Source organism: Atractosteus spatula, chromosome 3 (genome assembly GCF_055471065.1).
Source record: "Atractosteus spatula isolate fAtrSpa1 chromosome 3, fAtrSpa1.hap1, whole genome shotgun sequence".
Classification (NCBI taxonomy): Eukaryota; Metazoa; Chordata; class Actinopteri; order Semionotiformes; family Lepisosteidae; genus Atractosteus; species Atractosteus spatula.
The window spans coordinates 24,787,166-24,801,279 of NC_142708.1; the positions used below are offsets into that span (position 1 = coordinate 24,787,166).

The 14,114-nt window shown below is 38.7% G+C and overlaps 1 protein-coding gene across 1 annotated transcript in view; it reads left to right on the plus strand.

Moving 5' to 3' along the window:
* Positions 1–271: 271 nt before the first annotated feature.
* slc12a2 (solute carrier family 12 member 2) overlaps positions 272–14,114 on the plus strand; it is a 92,465-nt gene continuing 78,622 nt past the window's right edge. The window contains exon 1 of the mRNA XM_088910465.1: positions 272–1,259. Coding sequence (XP_088766591.1) covers positions 654–1,259 — 606 coding nt within the window. The 5' untranslated portion in view covers positions 272–653. The remainder of the gene's footprint in view (positions 1,260–14,114) is intronic.

Sequence of the window (14,114 nt, forward strand, 5' to 3'; positions counted from 1 at the left end):
CCCTTTAGTTCCCTAGTACTCCGTCCCATGTATTCATATTAATGATGCACAAACACGCCTTTCCTGTGTCCAAGCGGAGTTCTGTACGGCTGGCGAAACCTCGCTATCTCGCGAGTTTTGCCTGCAGTCAGATCCCACCCCTTGCGATGCCCAGCTGCAGTATATACATACAGCAGCGAGCCGAAAGCATTGGTAGTGTAGGAGGAGTTGCCGTAAGGACGTTAGAGGCATCTTGGACATAAAAAGAGCATAAAAGAGGCTGATGCGCTTTGTGTTAGTCAAAGTGCACTGGAAGCGAGGGGAGCCTCGTTCAGCATTGTTGCTTTCATCCGTGCCTTTTATGAATTCAATCCTAAATTGATTCGTTTTGCACTCAGTTAACGTTGATTTACATCCGCATGTTTAGGGGGTTGCTACTACGGGAGAGCAAACGCCTTCTGCAGCAATCGGAGGAACTGCATTTTACAGAAGCCGGCATTCACAGGCTCTCCTATCGCAAACTAAAGAGCGTGCCCGAAAGGACTTTTAATGCTTTGAAGCCTGTTTGGGAGTTATAATCTACGGTCTTGTGTTTGGACTCGGGTGGAGACAAAAGAGCACATAATATAATTTAAAAGAAACTGTTCTTTAGTTATTCAGCGGCTGCATTTGCCATGTCAGCGCCATCATCGTCCACTCCTCCCGCCGAGGGAGAGAAGCCTTCTCAGACCATCCCGGCAGGTCCAGGCGGGACTGCTCAGGACTCGCTGTCCGCTGATACCGGGCTGAAGCCACTGGGTCCGACTCCAAGCCAGAGTCGCTTTCAGGTGGACCTGGTGGCTGAGGCGGCCGGGACCAACGCCGGCGGCGACAAGCCTCGTGGAGAAGAAGCATCCTCGCGGGCATCCGCTCCAGCTGCAGGTAAACCAGTGGAGCTGCCGGTGCAACCTGCCGGCGCCGAGGAGGCGAAAGGGCGGTTCAGGGTGGTCAACTTCGTGGACCCGAGCGGGGCCAGCCCTCCGCAAGATGCCGTGGTTGTACCTGCGGAGGGTATCCAGAATGGGGACACAGTCATGAGCGAGGGGAGCCTTCATTCCTCCACCGGAGGCCAACATCACTATTACTATGACACCCACACCAATACCTATTACCTGAGGACTTTTGGCCACAACACCATCGACGCGGTGCCGAACATTGACTTTTACAGATTAACCGCAGCGCCACTGGGGGAAAAGCTGATCCGACCCAGCCTTGCGGAGCTACATGATGAGCAGGATAAGGTACAGTGCGAAGAGAAACACTCTCGCAAAGTGCATAGTACGCGTGGCACAGGCTTGTATTGCAAGTAACAAGACAGCTTGGCCGGTCTTGTCCCAGAGATGCATAGTAATAGTCTTTACGTTAGGTGACTTTTGTGAAATCTATGTTTAGTAAGAAACGGGAGCCAAATTTCGAAATGTAAGTATTTTTATGCCCACTCTGAAATAATTAATTGTAGGATTGTTGCTATAGTATTAACATCAATGCACATGCATGTTTTTTAGGAATAATACATTTCACATGCAGTCTGGAGATACCTCTAAAGTTTAACCCGCATCTCAGACGAGCTTTTTTTGCCCATTGCGTGGACTTGGAATAGTATGAATGCAAGAGAGGAACACTAGTTGTAAATTGTGAATCGATGTGTTTTTCTTCTTAGTAAACGTTTATATTAATAGGACAACACATTACATCCAAAACAGGTGTTTCATTATGAGCCCATATTTTTCCTTTTTCCCCCCACCCTCTGAACAGGTACAGTAGGTGAGGCTAGAAGGTGTAGTACTGTACCTCTGCTGGTACTTTATATTAAAATAATTGGGCTAACTGTGTACATCTGTAAGATGTATTATGTAGCTTAGTATGATATTGATTAACAACAGTATAATGATTTCCAATTACATTTTTGAAAATGTGAATTTGCTTCTGCTAGTGTCTGTACTGCTGGTAATGAAAAAAATTTGACATATTTATTTCGTATATTATAATAAATCATTTCCTGTATAATTTGCATTTGCCAGTAACAAATCTTCATTGCACTGACCAACCTTTTTATTATACCTTTTCTTTAACAATACTTTATTACAACTTGGTAATATTACCACAGACATAACTGTAATAAAACAGCATACAAATGTTAAATGCCAATACAGTTAATCCTGTCGGGAGGTCTCAAAGTCTTATGTCAGTTTCCACAACTGGAGTGGGGGAGAAAGGCAAAATGTCATAGTTCTGACAAACCCAGTCGCAATTAAAATGTAATAGATTTATCTTGTCATGTCTGTGGAAAACGTATGGTAGGAAGTAAATGTACTTTAGTCTTTTGGAATATTTTTGTTCTCTTGTGTATGGTAGGCCTGCAGTTTATATTAATACTGTCATACGGGGCAGAGTTCTGTGAATCCTCTCCTTCTTGACATCTTCAGTAAGCAGCGCCTGTGCTCTGTGGACATGTTTTGCTTTTGGAGCAATTAAGCCAGTGAATGGATAATCAAAACGTGTCACTCTTCATTGCCCATCACTCCTTTCATTGGCAGAAATCAAAACTGAAGGGCAAATATGCAGGACAAAAAGTGTTTCTAGTCTGTTGCCCTAGCATCTTGCCTAGAATTCACCTTCTGCTCTGTTTCCTTCAAAGATCTATGGGGAGAAAACAGGATGTGAGCAGAGCCTAGCAGTTTGACGTACTGTGTGTGAGAATCTCCTGCTGATGGTCCAAGATATTACCCTGGTTCATTTACAGTTCAATACCCTTATATTATAATTTTAGAATGCAGGTTATTGTAAGATGCTGCATTATCGAATGTCATTTTTTAAAAAATAATTAGGTATGGTAAATGACAGTAACTGATATAATACTCAGCTGCTGAAAGAGAAGAATATCAGTGCCATTTCTGTATAATACTCTCAAGGGTTTCTTTGTAACTACTATGCAATTATGTAATAATTTTAGAATGTTATGATACCTTTGTTTATCTCCAGGCTTCCATTACCCTTGAGTTCATTCTTTTAAAATGTGGGAAAAAATGCACAAATCCGAGTTATCCTTTTTTACTATTGTGATGACAGGATTGCGGAGATTGAAGTAAATCAAACATCTCTAAGATTAGCTCCTGAATACGGCGTTGAATAGATTGGTGAACACTGTTAAACAATCATTTTGGCCAGGAGGTTTAGAAAATTGGGGGGGAAAAAACCCAGCACTGTAGTTTATTCAGAAAGGACTTCAATCAGAATTGCAAGCTTACCCTTCCTTTCCACCAACATGCTGGGCAAGATATTTCTGGCCGATCTGTTGAAAAGAACAGAGGGACAATGTTCAGACACTCCCGGAGCCGTTTTGTCTTTGAGCTCTTGAGTGTGTGGTGCTCCTGAGGAAATATGCTGTTCCCAAGAGGGAGCTTTCAAGGTTATCGCAATGTTGTGCACAGCTGCTCTTTCACACAGCTGTGCACTATGTCATTTGTGGGACAGTCGTCTCGACAGCAGGTTGATGCCCGTTTTAGAAGCGCAGACCGCGGGTGAGCTTCATGCAGCCCATTCCAGTAAACACCTGTGCCCGGTTATTTGTGTATAATTCCCTGGTCTTAACTCTTACTTTTGGAAACTGAAAACTGCCCTCTAAGCTTAAGGTGTTATTTCTGTTTGAAGAATTAAATGTTTCTTTCTTTGTGACCTGTTTCATCAAAACAAGACTCTGTAAAATCTACTCTCCTTGGTACTTTTTGTTTTCTCATCCTTGTTGCTAATATAAATAATAGAAACCATAGACAGCATATTATGTTTAAGATCACTGATAATCCTACCTTAAAGTGATTGTATCTGCTAGAAATTTAAGTGAATCTAAGATGAAAGTCTTCTTATTTTTGGAGAGCCTATTATTTTTGATTTGAGTAAAGCAGTTCTCGCACTAGTGAGTATTGATATAATCTCTGTATGCAGGAGGCAGCATATTCTAGTGGGTTGTACCTTGAGCAAGGAATTTTAGCAATTTTAGCAATTTGAGCAAGCCCAGTTGCTCCAGTCCTCCCACCTGAATAAATGGGGACCAGCATTGCTGGGGGGGAAATTCCTGCAATGGGCAAGCATCCCTTCCAGAAAAGAGTCATGTGCTCACTAGGCTGTTTAATGCTACAGAAATCAATAGAATCTCTGGCCTCGTGAGCCACTGTTGCTCTGGTATAGATTTGCCCTTTTACCGATCTATGCAACTATAGTGTGTGTATATATCCAATAGCAACATAGATTCAAAGATACACAAGACTGGTCTAATGTGTAGTGAAGGATAAGTCAAACTTTGAAGAAAGTTCTTGCCTCATAAAAACGTCGCATGTGGCAGCCATTCGTTTTCAGCTCTTGCAAAACTAAAATAGTAAAACCCAGTTTGTCTGAAAGGGATCTGCGTCTATCCCATCTGGTTGTAAAGAGGGGGCATGGACAAAGGTTTACGTCTTTCTGGTGCTCTAAAGTTCTGAAGATAAAATCTCTTGTATTTTAAGAAAGATTAATTCTGTTTTTCACTTATTCCTTGGAGGGAACTGAATCCAGGGGGGAAGGGGGGACGTCACAAAAAAGTTACAGCAGCAGTTGTTTGGCACAAACAGGATCACGGCTTTTAACCTTGAAAGTTCATGAGATAATTATATAGATTCCTGATGGGTGGGATGCTGAATGACATCTGTATTTTTTTTTTCTTCAGGCTTGCTACATTACCACCTTAATGTTTTTTTCCCCAAGATTTCATCACAAGAATAAAGAGCAAATTCAATTAATAAGCAGACGGTTTGGTGAACTGACCTTTTCCTCAAACTAAAGCGCACTGTCTCATTTTGCAACAGTGAGGCTATCTAGATCAGCAGTTGCCTGATGGGATGGTGGTGGTGGTCTGACATATGGTAGAGGCCTTCAGTGTCCGTCTTGGTAAAAAGCGAACTGTTTGAGTTGCAGCTTCCAAGAAATGCTCCACACCGTGCTTGTGGAGACTCTTAAACTATTGGAAGAGGCTGAACTTTCACTGAAGTTAGAGGCGAATGACATGACGGGGAATTCAGCATTCATTTCACATATTTCCTAATCGGTGTTGTTTTACTGAATGGACTGAGCTTTTCTCCAAAATGAGGAACAGTTTCTAAAAGAACCTGCAAAATATGCAGGAAAAGGCTTTTGGATCTATTAGGGTCATTTTTGAATGAGGAAAAAGTCTTCTTATTGCTAAAAATAACTTGTATATGATCTTAAAAGTAGAAAGACCTCCTTTTAGTCTCGGGAGTGAAATGGTATCCCGTGGCCTCTTTTTTTAAGAGATGAGACGAGGAAAAAGTTGAGCAATGCTGAGCAGCTAAACAAAACTTTAAGCCCGTCGGCTGTAGAGAGCAGCTGGTGTGAACCTGATATAGTGTCTAGGAAGTGAAATCGTGTTACCTTTAGTATTGGCATAAAATTGAAATTCATCATTTTGAGTCATCTAAACTAATCATATAGTCCCAGTACAATGAGAGCAGTTGCTGAATTCTGTACAACTGCATTGATATCCTATAAGTAATATCCAGATTTTTCAAAAGGACCTTTTTTATCCTGTATTAATCCTTCAAGTATATATAGCAGTAAAGAGGACGCAATTAAAATAATTTACTGATTTTTTAAAAATTGTAAAATATCCATATTTCTCAGATAACATGGTAATAATATTTTTAATGTCTTAATTTTCAATCAAGGAGAAATAGTTTTCTTTTTCAATAAATTAATAAATATACTGCACAATATTGACCAGCCAGTCAAAAATCCTTATGTAGCATGTTTATTCATTTCCAAACAATTGGAGATGGTGGATTAAACTGAATTATTAATATCTTCATGGTAATGTTACAGAATGTTGAATGCTGGACAAGAATATAGTTCACTGATTTATGACCGCTCCCATTAGTTGTACTGTATCTGTCCAAAATAACTGTACTGCGCAGTAGTCTGTCAATGAAGTCCGCACCTTGTATGTATCCACATTCTCTGGGAGGGAAGCTCTTTAAGCATGTAGTTTGATGGGGGCAAAAACAGTTTTTTTGTGTATTGTGTAATTGTGTGGTAAACAACTAAGTACTGTACATCCCCTAAGATTCTATGCTTTAACCTATTTAGAGATTTTACCTCCTCACCAAGGCCTAATGGATAAAAGTAACCTCGTTTGTTCGGGCCTAAATCCCATAGGTACAGTGGCAGAGACTAAATAGAGCTGTACACGAGAGCCTTCAACCATCACAGAACTGAAGCAGTTCTGTAAGGATGCAAGTCCCAGCTGATATGAGAGACTGAGCAGCTCTTGCAGGATTCGGATAACGAGGAGTTACTGCTGCTAAAGGGGTACCACCGGTTGCAGAATCAAGTGATGTACTATACTTGTTCACAAGAAGATATTGAATTCTTGCTAATCTACTTGGACAAATAACACACGAAAAGGACTTAATTAAGACTAGGTGAAGGTCAAATATGTCAAAATATGTTAAAGCTTAAGATCTTAAGAGGGTGTACTTTTTCATCACATCATCACACCGTAGGTAGGTGGAACAACCACAGGAAGCCTTTTGCTTCTGGAACATACTTCATCTTAAAGTGAAGTTGGTGATTCCATATAGTTCTGATGTCTTTGACTGGTGCTAAAATTAAAAACAAATGACAATTTTGATTTAAACTTTCTGACTAGACACAAAGGGAAAATTTTCAAGTTTATTGGTGTTTGTGTGATAAGCAATAAAGATTTCTTTTATGTCCGCAAACCTTCATGGGGCTTGAATGTGAAGGATTTATGAACACTTGTTTTTACTTAAATCATTTTAAATTGCGTTTTAGAAAATGTATCTCCCTCACTTCCAACACTGTCCGCAAACCTTGTAACAATGCTCACATGATTGAAGTCTTCTCAGAATCTGTCCTGAAGAACTGAGCCCCTCATTAATCCCTTTGGGTATTAATAGGGCATTGTTTGGAGAAGGCGCGTTGATTTCCTTCAGACAATGGCCTGTTTTGAATGACTAGTCTGGCACTGACAGTACTTTTCAAGTCATATGTCACTGCAACCATGGGTAGGAAGTGTACATTGGCAGGAAGCCAATGCTATAATATAAATTGTAATGCCCATTTAATAAAACTTTTTTTTGATCCCTTCTACTTTTTTGGCACAGTTTATAAATGTAAGTTTGAGGTGCTTGGCCAGGATATAATATTAATTAGTCCGAGCTACCAATACATTTTACAATGTTATGTTGTACTGTTGCTCTCTTTTTGTGAGCATTGCAAACCAACTGGTTCACAGAAACATTTGATAATGTTTGTTTTTATGACGGGCATGATCATCAAAGCATTATGCCCATTTTTGTCGGAGAAGTTTCTGGTAGTAAGGGTTAAGTTGGGTGCACATTGTAATTTTCTTTTTCTTCGATTTCCTTTTCACTCCAAGTCAGTCTCCCAAATCTTACTTTGCTGTGCATCCGCTTTGTCTCTTCTTGATAATGTTTTCCTTTTACTGAAGCAGGGCACCCGTGATGTCTTTAGTCAATCCAGACATCTGTGAAGGTTGCATTCTGTAAAAGTTGATTTAGCAGTACCAGTTATCCATATCAAATTATTTTTGAATTTTTGTCATAAGAACAAAGACTTTCAGGTACTTTAATAAAGGTCATGGACAATTTCCTTCAACCTTGTGGGCAGGAGGTATTGTATATTTTTTCATGCTGATAATTTGCGAAGAGTAATTTGTTCTGTTAAAATTAGAATCATTCAAACTGTTGTTTAGTATATCCTTGAGACAAACTTAGCCTAGATAAGCAAAGAGGTTATGTGGGCCTGTAGACTTACAAATGATTCCCACATACCATTTCGACCTTAGATGCCCTGACAATTATTTATTTTTCTTGTTTATAATTTCATGTTAACTTGGAAATGACCCCCCCCCCCAGAAAATGTCTAAAAGCAGCTTTAAAGAAATATTTAAGATTTGAGAGCTGAAAGTTTAACAAACCATAACTTCCAGTCAAATTCCCATTTTAGGTTTTGTTTTTTTCTTTTATATTAGAAATGTGTTCTGTCATTCTTCTATAGTGGTGAATGCAGTCAGTGGTGTGATATTCTTTTGTCTCACTGAAATATGGCACCTTTTGAATGACTATTTTTTGTTGCATGAGGTTACTCCCACCTGTTATGGCTATATTAAATAACTCTGGTTAGATAGATGATGAATAAGCGGTAATCACAGCTTAGATGGTGGTGTGTGTATAATTCCCGTTCATAATATTACATCCTTTAAATGGTTGTTTTTTAACACAAACACAAGCTTCTGCTGGTGTTCCTGGTTTACAGTATGGCTCAATTACCAGATCTTTCAGTGGTACTGTTCTTTGTTTAACGTATGTATTTTATTTCTCGATGATTTCAATGAATCATGTTCTATGAAGACCGAATGACACAATGTCTTGAGGAACATAGGGCTAACTGTTCCTTTACAAGCTTATGGGCACCATCAGAAAGCCTATAGGGGTACCCTTAAGAGAGCCAGATCCTCCTATTCTAGCCTTAATGAGAAGGATTGCAGTAATCCAGTTCTTTTCTTCGCTGTAAAATGGGAACTCAAACCAGCTAGTTATTCTGATTTTCCAAATTCATACAGTTCTGATTACCATTAACCAGTTGCTGACTTTGCTTCCTGCAGTTATGATAACTACAGGTATGCAATCTCCTGCTTTCAAAAGCTAAAGTATCCCTCATTTTGCTGCTGGAGTTGCTGCCTGTAACACTGAATTGGTAGATGAAATGAAATCTACTACCTGTCTTTAAGACCTTTTCCTTTGCTTCTACTTAAAGCAAGCTAGCTTCTCTTTTCCTTTTTTACTTTTTGAATTTATGAATGAGTCCCTGTAATCTGGTTTTGTACCAGTAAACGTAAGGTCTGCAGCTATCATACCAGTGTTAAAAAAAAAAACTCGCTTCTAATTCCAGTTTCTTTCCTCACTAATATTCTCGAATGGGGAGTGTCAGCTCATTAACACTACAATCTCAGTTGAGCTTTTTAAACGGAGTCATGGCATCATAAGAGATCTAGAGCCATTGAAAAGGATGCAAAGCCTTTGTTAAGGTAATTCGTGATTAACTGATCAAAGTGTAGGTCACTTCATCTCCTACTTTATGTAAGTGCAGATTCTGATAGTCTATCATGACTTCCTACTTGGCAGCATGGCAAATTTTGGTGCAAAAATGGTATAATACCATTTCTGTGGAACTCATTTGTCCAAATGCATTAGAGATTCTTTGACTGGTGATATTTTTTACACTCAAAGACCATACTTTTATGGTACTTTTTAGTTACTATTGGAAAATTTGGAATTGAACTTTTATTCTTGTTTTTACCACGTCACATGGTTGTCCTGTTCTTTTTCTCTTTTGTTATGTTTCTATCATGACGTTTACATGTGCTCTTTTGTAAATATCTAATCCTTCTATTTGGGTGTCTTGAAAAGCAATCCTACATTTCTTTTTTGTGTGCTTTTAACCTTGCCTTTTTAAAATGGGAACAATCCTGCCTCAAGTTCAGTGGGAGCTAATTAATGTAGTTTTGTATGGTTTGTGAGACTTTCTGACCATGACAAATGGTCATTCTCTGCAGTAGCTGCTTTTGTCATTTTGTAGTTCTTGATGACCCAAGGTATTGATCTAACATGGTTATTCTCAGGATCATGTCAAATAGCAAGATAGATTTAGGTGTGACAAAGGCTGATAAGCTCTCTTTGAGGCTAAAGGGTCATAATCATATTACTCAATAAAAGGTGACTTTGAGGTGAGCTGTACTCTTAACTTTCAACCTTTCACAGAACAGTGTTCAACATGTTTTCTATAGCCGTAAGCCATAAAATTCTCATTTGTGAAGAGGTGGTGTTTGGTAATGAACTTTAGGGGACAGAAGGTGCTAGTGACGCATGACTTAAGGTATGTACAGTATGGGCCTGTATTGTATTTGGGTTTTTCTAAAGACACAAAGTTGATATCTCAACTGAAAAATCATCTTCTCCTTTGAATAAAACAAATTATCCTGCCTTTCCATATGGCAATTTGAACATAATCTTCTATTTAATAAATAAGTTATATTAAATAAAAAAATGGGAGATAAAGTTTCCCAGTGGTATCAGAACTGCAACACCTCTGACATCCTTTTGCCTCTCCCCACTGTGTTTTCAAGACTGAGGCTTCCAGTGTAATAACTCAAAGCAGCGAACTACTTCTTACGCTGGTGCCTTTGTGCTACAACCATATTTGCCTTATTTTAAGAGCAATGTTCAAATTTACATTTTTTGGCACCATTATCTTTTACCATCACAGATGTGCAAATGGATTACATGCAGTATGCTACCTGCCTACTTACTCAAAACATAAGCAGTGGCTCACAATGCTTTTATAGAGAGAACTTTGTAGTTTGTTTTGTGGAGTTTAAAGGACTTTACAGCTATGCATGTATCTCACAAGGGCTGCCTCATTGTAAAATCTCCCAGTTGTCAGGATATTTTCCAGAGTACGTAATTGAACCACAGTTAACTCTGATTATCCAAAATATGTATCCATCCGTTTTTTAACCACCTCATCCAATATAGGGATTTCAGCAGAGCCGGAATTTATCTCGGCAAGCAAAGGGCATATTGCAGGGTGCACCCTGGATGGGATGCCAGTCCATCTCAGGGCTCACACCAGGGCAGTTTTTCCAAAACCCGATTAACTTGCCAGTATGTCTTTGACTGTGGGAGGAAACCTGAGCACCCAGACGAAACCCACACGAACATGGGGAGTACATACAAACTCCAGCCAGATAGCATCCCACAGATTAAACCCAAGATCCCAGTGCTGTGATTTAATTAAAATACGCAATTAATGCTATATAATTCACTGAACTAGTACATCAGAATTCTTCATACTTTACATGTAGGCAGATATTAAAAAAGACATTGACATGTAGGCACTAAAGTGGATTCATCATCAATGTTCAACACAATTCTGAATAAATCTAATAGAAGTTCACTGTAAGTCAAGTTCTGTTCAGTTTAGTTCAGATTCAGTAGGTGCTTTTATCTATCTGTTCATTTTCTTTTTGTTTAACAGCTGTATGAAACATTACATTCTGAATGCATTTGTATATACTGATCATACGCAAATGTAGTGTGTGTAATACTGTATAATGAACACTGAGCTGTTAGTTGAAGTTCGTTTGTTGTCTAATGAATTTTCAGTGTCAGAATACTTTTGGCCTACTTAGCTGAAGACAAAATGATACAAGATTGCATTTCGTGTATACAACCTACACTTACGCCGAAGTATCAGCTGTTGATTATTATAGGTTGTATTACAATTCATTCTAATCTGAATGGTAATGATTAAATCTGTAGGTGCTTTAAAGAATCTTGCCAAGACATCACATTTGCCTTGATGTTAGTTTGCTATAATGTCTGAGCCAACCTAAAGCTTCCTGCGGTTGGGCGGTTTTGGGAAAAACCTGTTTCCAAAAAACTTGCTAGTCAGGTGAGTTAACTATTTAATTGCCTTAATTATGGTGATTCTAAAATATAACCTAACTTGTTTGGATGTACTATAGATTGTTTTGGAATGATTTGTTACTGTGTAAATCAACAAAAAGGTAATAGTGAGAAAAATCTGCAAACAAGATTGAATATAGCCTGACATTACAAACATGTCCCAGCAATGTGTTTTGTTTTTAAGAGAGCTTAACAATGTTTAAACTGGTCTTTAAAACCATTGATTAAAAAGAAAGAAGAAATATCTGTTCTTTGATTTTTCTTCTTGTCCTTTCAAAGAAATATTGAAACAAATCATAAGCCAGCAGTGATCCCTCCCAGCTCCTAAAACACACCCTTATGGAGAAACTAAGATACTGTAATGACACGTTTTGCCTATCCTCAAATTTCGTGTAAGCAGATATTCAAATTGTAAAGTTTCATGTAAATATGTTAAACTTGGCATTATGTGATATAAAAAGTATTAAGTAGTATTACGATGCATCCCTGACACTATTCCTGTTCTGTGTCACAGTAAAGGTGTTGTGATTGCTTGATAGTCTGAATGGGATGTTGACTTGTGCAGCAGACTCTGTACACATACAGTACGGCAGAAGAAGTACTGTATTACTCCTCCTTTCTTCATACAGTGTTCTGTTCCATCACATAGAGTGGCTACATTGAAGGATAAAGTACATTGTTTAGAAGAAACTTACTGTATCACTATGTATATGTTTTTGGAAACTTAATTATGGACTTTAGAATTTGTGTAAATAGATTTGGTCTTATATTTTATGACTTACATTGATAGTACATGGCTGACACCGATACACTTGAGTTACATGAATACTAAATCTGCTCATTAGTAAAAGATCTGATTGGGCACAGCTGAAGAGGAGATATAAACTGTTAAATGCCTGGGTGTTCCCAGCCAGCAATTTCTAGCCTGGCAAGATGGAACCACCACAGTTCCGCCATTGACAGACCATTTGGGAGACCACCAGTCATGCCATCTCACCAAGACTGACGCATCATGCTTCATGTCTGTGATTGTTCTCACACTGCCAGTTCTACTACATCAAAATGCGTGGTCATAAGTTTTTAAATGGCACTCACTGGTTATAGCAACCTTTAAAATTTAAAACAAACCATCTTTGTTTCCATGTTTATTTTTTCTCTGGCAATATTTTATAAAATATTCCATGCATTTCAAATGAAATGCAATAGAGTTATTACCAATGGATTATTCTGGAGCAATAAATATTGAATGGAGCAATTGCTGTTTCTTTTTTGGCGGGTGTTGTCAAACAGGTTTGGGATGTCAGTGGTTCAGTCAGAATGCATTTTATTGCCTCTATTTATTGCCTTAAACTGAAAGCAAGTTAGATGTTAGAACAAGTGTTTCAAGATTTTAGAATCTTTTCAAACCAGGGGGTGGAGAACTTTTGTTTTTTTGACTTAATTGATCCATAATTCCAAATTTAGGTGTAATTGTAATTGTAATTTTGGTGGTGCCATGTACCTCTGCCTTTACAGCTGCCTCACAGCTCTCGAGTCCAGGTTTGTTTGGGTCTCGGCTGCTTTCTGTGTGGAGTATGTATATCCTCCCTGTAGGTTTCTACAGAGTTTCTCTCGGATGTGTGCTGAGTTATTGTGTGCCTTTGTGTTTCTTGCAGTGGTCTGGCTTTCCACCAGGGGTGTAGACATGCCTTGTGCCCTGTGTCTCTGGCTTTCACGAATAGGTTCTGGATTGCTGGAACTTTTATCTGGAATAATTGTGATAAGTGGATAGAATTCGGTAACCTTTGAGTTTTTATTAATAGGATAGTTGTTTTTTTAATTGGTAATCCTGTACACTCTTTTCTAGTGTTCTTCATGTTAGTCAAGTAGGATATTTCTTTTGTTTGTTTTTCTTCTTCAGTGTTTTTTCATATCGGAGCCCCTTTTAGTAGCCATACTCAGGACCGCTGATACAGTATATTTTACATGGTATTGTACTGTCGAATCTATATGGTATTACAGTGTAGAATCTGTACATGGTTATCTTTATTAGTAGCCTGTCTCCCTCAAAATAGACATTTTTCAGTGCCTGAAAACATCCTGTCAACTCACTTGCTGTCATTTTTGTTAAAAACAACACTTTTTTTTTTCATTGCTTGTAGAATGTGTGGTGTTGTGTAACATTTGGCTGGCATGATTGTGCAGTGCACCTTGCAATGTGTTTTGCTTGTCAGAATTGTTCAGGTGGTGTTTTCATTTCTGTTCACAGTGCAGTCTCCTGGCACTGCCTGTCTCCTGTCTCCATGACGACACCCATCCCTATGGCCTGGGTGAGATGCGTGCAAGGAGGAGCACTGTGTCCCAGAAGAAGGGTACCTGTTTAGCCATGGAGCAGAGCAATATTTAACAATGCAAAACAAGTACCTGGATGCAGAATGTATTTCCTTTTGAAATTTGAAAAAACGTCTGGTTGTTAAAAGCGAGTTGCTTCTTCTAAGATACAGAGTGTTATTAGAGTTATTTCTCAGCAGGAAAAATCTCACCATTGTAGAATTGAAG